Source organism: Limulus polyphemus, unplaced genomic scaffold (assembly GCF_000517525.1).
Source record: "Limulus polyphemus unplaced genomic scaffold, Limulus_polyphemus-2.1.2 Scaffold6247, whole genome shotgun sequence".
Classification (NCBI taxonomy): domain Eukaryota; kingdom Metazoa; phylum Arthropoda; class Merostomata; order Xiphosura; family Limulidae; genus Limulus; species Limulus polyphemus.
In genome coordinates this window covers 46,635-54,347 of record NW_013671857.1, presented here as the reverse complement: position 1 = coordinate 54,347, position 7,713 = coordinate 46,635, and the positions used below count along the sequence as shown (strand labels likewise).

At 32.6% G+C, this 7,713-nt stretch overlaps 1 protein-coding gene across 3 annotated transcripts; it reads right to left on the bottom strand.

The window, feature by feature from the left end:
* Window positions 1-285: 285 nt before the first annotated feature.
* Window positions 286-4,059, bottom strand: LOC106473523 (endonuclease V-like). Of its 3 annotated transcripts, none has more exons than XM_013934205.2 (4): window positions 3,939-4,059; window positions 3,415-3,568; window positions 2,868-3,228; window positions 286-459 (listed from the first exon to the last, which is right to left on the bottom strand). In XM_013934205.2, exons 2-4 carry the CDS (start codon window positions 3,459-3,461, stop codon window positions 307-309), a joined length of 561 nt encoding a protein of 186 aa, XP_013789659.2. In that variant the 5' UTR covers window positions 3,462-3,568; window positions 3,939-4,059; the 3' UTR covers window positions 286-306. The 3 variants fall into 3 exon arrangements, with proteins under 3 accessions (XP_013789659.2, XP_022257652.1, XP_022257651.1); XM_022401944.1 differs by having other exon boundaries at window positions 286-431; window positions 3,939-4,050; XM_022401943.1 differs by having other exon boundaries at window positions 286-407; window positions 3,939-4,050.
* Window positions 4,060-7,713: the final 3,654 nt, after the last annotated feature.

The window sequence follows — 7,713 nt, the reverse complement described above, 5'->3', positions numbered from 1 at the left end:
TCACTTCTCATTAAAGACGAACAAAAAAAACGAGATCCTACATCAAAGGACCCCACGCGCTGGACTATCTGACCATGAAAGTTACCGAGAGTTTTGTCATGAGTAATGAGATATCTGTAGTGGATATCTGCACAATCTTGTATACATTGAGTTAACACTCACTGCAAAACAGAAAATATTATGATTTTTTTGTAAAAATCAAGAATCTTCTGCCAACTCCTGGATCACTCTAAAAAATTCAAAAACACAACAAAAACATTAACTTCCTTTTTATTAACTTTAATCTAGCTGTTGAAGAAACTTCAGTTAAAGTAAATATAATACCTGAGGAAAGAACTTTGAGGATTTAGCCTTTAATTCACTGACAGCCTTCGTGAAAAATTCTACTTCTCGAAAAGCGAGGAATCCTGGAACGTAGGGCTTGGTTACTTCTATCATAAAACAGCTTTCATACACTAGCTGAACAAAAGTAAAGTACTTATTTATAGAAACAACTTTAAGTGTAATGATGCAAGGGATATTCTGATGCTAATCAGTATTCTGACTTATTTAGAAAAAAAACAAATTGGTACCTTGGAGAAATTTTTTTAAAGAAAATTAATACTCTAAATAAAACAATCAAGCATTTCTATTTATAATAAAAGAAAAACAAATCATAAGAATCATGATAACAGTTTATTGAAAGAAACTAATTCATTAGAAAGTTGTTTAGAGTGCCTAAAACACTTCTAAACAAACTCTGTATAACAATATTGTTTGTTAAAAGTAAAATTCTTTAAAATCAAGAAAACTTAAATTGTCCAAATTTTATACAGGTTTCAATACTTCCTCTGTACAATGCACCATTTAAAAAAAAAGTTTATTTACTAAAATGATGTTAACAACTTACATATTTATAAGTAAAGAAAAAACTTTTCAAAAAAAGAAGTAAATGTAGGGATGGCTAATATCAATCCTTCAAAAACAATTTAAACAAGATAGTAGGGATTACATTTGTATCATCCCTACATAATAGCACAGGTACACAGTGTAGTAGTATGTTAACAAACAAAAATAGGATAGATTAAACTCAATTTATATATATTGCTATATGTTAATTTTTGCCTGTGTTATTATGTAGGGATGATGCAAATGCCATCCCTACTATTTTATTTGCAATGTTTTTGAAGGACTGATATTAGCCATCCCTACATTTAATTAATTTTTTTATAAAGTATTTTTTTAATGCATTGTTTCAACAGCTATAGGAAGGATGTATTTATAATCAAGTTCGAAATACAATGAGTTCCCAAGTGTAACATATATTGTTTATCTATTATTGGCTGGTAATTCCCGATTCATCCTGTACTTCAGCTATTTATAGGAACACCAAATATTTGTAAGAAAGATAACTTAAGGGGGTAATGATAACATCGTTTACACTAGAATTATGATTTTTTTTTAAGTTACTAATAGTTATTAATAATACTTATAAAAACAGATTCTCAGTTTGAAACTCTGTCATCTCAAGGAATTTGGCTGATGCCATTATTTTGATTTTTGAGTTATTGTGTAATAAAAAAGCAGCAGAACAAGAAAGTCAACCTTTTTACTACAATATTTACAGACATCCCCAAAATTTTTGACTTGCTCATTACATAGATATTGTTATAAAAGGTAATGATGCATAGTATTGTAAAGTTCTGATGACCTATTGAGGAGATATTTAAAATACTATTTCAGTGAACAATCAGAGCCATCCCTATATAGGTAGTGCTGCCATCTGCCTGATAAGCTTGTTACCTTTATTTGTACAAGTTATTAAGGTATTCACCTTACACCAGGACCTTGTTTAAAATATTCTAAGGCTTAAATAGTTGCAACTATTTCCAATATGTTAATTCTCGTGGATTTTCTGCGAGTCTCGCAGATTTGATGGCCATCTCGCGGCATTACTTTTATGTGCTCTAAAACCCGCTGCTCTTAGGGTATTCTATTCTGACGAGAAATGGAAACAGTCTGGTTTACTCAGACCCACCATTTGTATATGTATGGTGATATAAACGTTAATGAAGTTTATGGTTACTCATATTTTTAGATTCATATTTCATACAACTTAATGGGTTAATTAATGTTTCTTTATTCTCCAAGATCTATGTATATTTCCTGCTTGCACAACATCTTTAAAAATATTTTCAGGGAATTATGTCAAAATAAATGGCATTAAAGTACAAGGAGTCATTTTTCTGCTGGGGTCCACAGGCAAGCCTCCCCATTCCCCCCCTTTCGAAGAGTCGATCTCACTCATTAGTTGGAAAACTGAAAAGTTTAACTGTTGTTTTTTTACTCAACACAGAAATAACGATTATTTAATTTTGGTTCTCAAATTTGGCAGGAATTTAGAAACAGTAAATGTTTTGATATTTGGTCCTTACTAACAATCATTTCAAATTTAGCAAGTTACATGCAGACTTGTTAATAAGGCTGGATTACTACACATTTTTGGTGGATAACTACATCATGTTTTCAAAGTTACATTAAGTTGGATTAATGTTTGTTTTTCATTGTTTGAACGATAAAGGTGACCAACGTAAATCTAATGACCTTATCTCACATTACTCAAACCTTATTTCAAGCTCATCTTCTTTCCTGAAAAATATTAAAACTGGAATGAACAATGGTTTAAATTTAATATCTGAAGGTTCATTAATATTTGTTAATCTAAGTGAAAAATAATTCACGGATTTGAACAGAAATAAAGACTGCTTTAAGCATTTAGTACATTGCCAATTTGTAGCTATGATACACTTGAGATATACAAGTTTCAAACTATGACATAATATTTAATTTTTGGAGATTTATTTTTCAAAGGAAAATTGACCATGTACCTTGAGCTCAGGGTAAGAAATGACAACAAGAGCGACACAGGCATTACTGTTGTCTTTTGTATAAGATATATCAAGTCCACCAATAAAGGACAATACACTAGAACAGGGTGTCTTGGAAAGGTCTACAGGTGAATCATTTGACTGCTCGTGTTTTTCTGTACCATGAACCATCTTCAATAAATGACAAAGTTCTGTTTCACTATCCGTATTTTCTCTACTGTTGTCAAACTTGTCCGAGATCAGCAAATGCTGACCAGTAACTGGCTGACTTCTGTCTGTATAATTATCTGACCGTATAAGTATTTTCTGCCATAATTCTGTGTCCCTTAAGTAAAGTTTTTTCTTCAATATTTCTTGTTCTCTATAAAGTATAATTAAAAAACACAAGTGTAATGTATACATAAAATAAAGCTACACTCAAAATATATCACATATTTGAAATTATAAAAATATTATTTATTTATTTATACGTTTCTTACAAGAGGCACTTAACTTCCAAATTCCATACAACAATTCAGGTTAACTTTTTATTTGGACTTCAACTTACTCTTCCCAGTCAGATGTATCTTTACGCACACTGTCATTTTCTCCCATGTTCAACTGGAAACACTTGTACTTGAGTTTTCACTAACTGGCAGCCTAAGGTAATCACTATCTGGATGATACAGCAACAACTTTTTCTTCTCCTACTGCGTATTTTTCTACAAAAATACAATAATAATGTCTATATTACATAAAAAAAGTGACTTTTATTTTCATTTACATTCCATTTGTTGTAATTTTGTAAGCTGTTAATGTTATACTACACTTTATAGATATATTGGTGCTAAACTTACGCTAAAGACTACAGTGTTACTGTTAGCTTAATTATAAATATTTCTAAACGTTATCTTTGTATCTAATAATTTACATAATATTAACAAGTTAATATAAATTTATAACATAAATACAAAGATAATGTTTAGTAATTATTATAATAAATTCAAAATCAGAGTTTTATATACTTATTCCGAGTTTTGTTTATAACTTAAAGAAATAAGTCCAATATATTAGTTATAAAGGAAATCTCACCTTAAATTAGAAACTCATAATGTAATTAAATAAACTTATTATTGTCGCCTTCTCCGTGTTTTACAACTTACACCAGTAAATTACATCATAATTTGAAATCCACTCACAGTCTATGACGTATGTAGTTCTATATTGAGTACTGTAGAGGGATAAAAATTATACATTTTATAATATATATATATATATAAACGGGGTTCCGTAAACATTTTGTAATAAATGTTTATTCTTCCAGTGGAACAGTAAATACCCAGAATGACATCAATTTATCATGGCACTTGGCCTGTTTTTTGGATAATCGGATTAGTGATCTCAGTGAGATGCTTAATATGCTAATCGTCCGAGAAGAAAGAGAAGTTCGAAAGTCTCTTTACTTGATTCTTTTAATTAGGCTTGCTTGTAATATGGATGACGTGGGATTCTGGAAAATTGTGACATTGCAATAGCCTTTGTTCTCATTGATTGAACTGGTCAGAATTTACACTGTGTTCTTTCAACAGAGAAGCCAACCAGTAAATATATATACAGTTTTTAGTTATTTTTTTATCTGTTGAGACATTGAACTGAATAAAATGGATATTTTGTTTCAAAATAAAACAGCTTTGTTCACTCTTTATTTCGCTTATTGATCCCCAGTAGCACAGCGGTATGTCTGAGGACTTACAACGCTAGAAACCGGGTTTCGATGCCCGTGGTTGGCAGAGCACAGATAGCCCTTTGTATGGCTTTTTGCTTAATTATAAACAAACAAACAAATCTCGCTTATCCCAGTTTGACTTATTCACGCCCTGTACAAATATTCTTTTAAGTTCTTTCTTGGTATCTTAGTAACTCACCTTTTGACGATCATTTTCAGACCATCAAGCATAACCTTCATCCATCAAGTCTCGTTTATTTGTTTGTTGTAGAGCAGAGCCACAATAGGCTATATGCCATGTCCACAGCGGGGAATCGAAACCCGGATGTAAATTCATTTATACATCTATTAAACAGAAATAAAAAAGCAACTACAACAAATCATTAATAGTATAAAGAGGCTTAAAACGTTTTATTAAAATAGCCTTGCCGTGTGGTTTTCATTGCAAAAGGTTCCGTCGTATACTTGTGATGTCAAAAACAGTATACCACTACTTCATACTTACTTTCCATAATCCGTCTAGTGTACAAAGACGACGTTTTCCAACACCCGTTTCATCAGTCCGATCATACAGATATTCAAAGGTCTGATGATTTAATTAACTAGTATGTCTTCATGTGTAATAGCATTAAAACCATTTCATTGTCCAGCTACTTGAGTCTTGAGGTATGTCGTGAACAGAAGTTGTGTACATGTGATTCGTGTCACTTTTATAGACTGAAATCCTTTTTGATTATGTTTTACATATATAGTGTTTTCTGGGGTACGTGGACAGCTTTTTTCACTGACCTTTGTGTCCGTGAGTCCTTACCTGTTACAAGACGCCACATTTTACTTACCACCGTTAGGGTAGGAATTGTTCTACGTCTCTTTCTGGAAGACCATGATGCTCCGAGTTTATTTGTATTCCTTTATTTTACAATGCCATTAATGTCTTCTTGGAAATTTTGAATCCCCGATCTGAAAACATCACTTGTCCCTCGGTGTGACAGTGTTAAGTCTGCAGACGTACAACGCTAAAGTCCAGTGTTCAATTTTCCGCGCTGGACGATAGCCTATTGTGGCTTTGCCTAAAATCAAAACAACGACTGTATGTTTTGTCTCCCACTGGGACAGCGGTAAGTCTCTAGATTTACAACGCTAAAATCAAGAGTCGATTACCATTGGTGGACACAGCAGATAGCCCGATGTGGCTTTGATATAAGAAAAACACACACTGGTCACATCTTTATGATCTGACCGAAGGAATATTTTGTGTCAAAAATCACATACCCTTCCCAAAAGCGGTAAATTTTCTGTGGCACCACACTACCTATATTATGTCAAATAATGTCAAAAAGTAGTTCATATACACGCCGTTCTACCGCTACTTTATATCAGCTATGTTTTTCACCTGACTTGCTGATTTGCATATTCAAAGTCGTTTTTATATTATGTATTCAATCCTTCATTTATACAGATAAACTCAGTTTCTTTTTTTCAGTGGATAGCGTCTCTTCGTGACCCTTGTTCTCTCACAGCATTGTTCAACTGTAACATACAGATATTGTGAATTCGGCCAGTAAAGGATATTACAATCGCTGATCATTTCAACATAGGTGTTATATGTTACTGCAATATTTCCCTTGGGCAGAATAGTCATTATCTACTATAGAGAACAAAGCAACTAGAATAAGGCAACCTTCACGAATTTCTAGACAACGTGGTTATTCTAAAATTGGATAGAAGCAGGATAAATGAAAAATATAATTAAAAGCAAGCAGAAAACAAATAATATGCCTGCATACCACATGCTGAAGTCATTCTGAGCTGTGAATAAATTTCCAATCTTAGTTTCAAATTCATGGTTTGTTGATTCACGGTTGTCAGTAGCCCTGCATACTGAATATAAATATATTTTTTTCATAGATAACTAACAAAAATGAAAACAAGAACATTTGAGCATCCAGACAAGATTTCAAAAACGGGGACATCTGATAACTTTAGTTATACAGTAAAAACTACGTGATTAATATTAATTAAAAGAAAAAAAAGGTATTTGATATAAGGTACAGCATAAAAAATATTTGTACATACATAAATGTGTATATCTCAGTTTTTTCTCTAACTGAATTGTCAGAGAGAAAATTACTATTTTTTTTCGAGAAAAGTTCATATACGAGATCGCCCAAAAAGTTTGTTTGTTTGTTTATAATTAAGCACAAAGCTACACAATGGGCTATCTCTGCTCTGCCCACCACAGGTATCAAAAGCCAGTTTCTAGCGTTGTAAGTCCGCAGACATACCGCTGTGCCACTGGGGGGTGCCCAAAAAATAATAGAATACTAAAGTGTATCTAGTAAAAATGCTTTTCCTCACAGCAACCTCTGTCTAGATAATTCATTGTAAACACAAGTAGAAATACCCGGAAAGTAGGTAAATTTAACTCTGATGTCACATCCGCCAACAAAGCGTTCCCAGTGGGTGCAGCCATATTGCGTGACGTCATAACTCAAGCACTGAATAATGGCCCTTGGGCAATGGAATAATTCCAGACATGTTGTTCCTCTGACATACTTATTTACACGTTACTATATTACACTCTGGCTTAACAGCATGTCGATATTTGGCTCAAACACTAGACTAATCAAAATATTTTATTAATTAATAACCTCATTAATAATCCATATTAAAAGTTCATACAGATGATGATCAGCTAATGGAAAGGTCTTATCTCACTCATTGGAATTGATCACACAATGAACCACCCTCCAGAGTATATACTTCCTTGTATAAATAAAGGAATTTTTCAAATTTGTTATTCATACAAATATGTGCAGTTGTCACATAACACGTTGGTTAAGAAGACCATTAAGTTATCATTGCTCTAGCTACCTACTGTTATGTGTCATTCAACTAGAAGAGCACTTTTTTCTTCCTGTGATAAAAACAGGTCACCTGTAGTACATGAAGTTAGACAATATTTTTTTCATAGGTGATCTCTTGAGGTTATGAACTCCCCCGTGTTTCATTTGGAATGACCACTCACGCGGTAGCGCTAGTCGTTCTAGGTAAGCCTAATTTATAAACACGACCTTAAAAGAGTTTTTCATACTAACTTATCTAAATAGATTAGAAACAACTTAAAAGTTAACTCTCCAG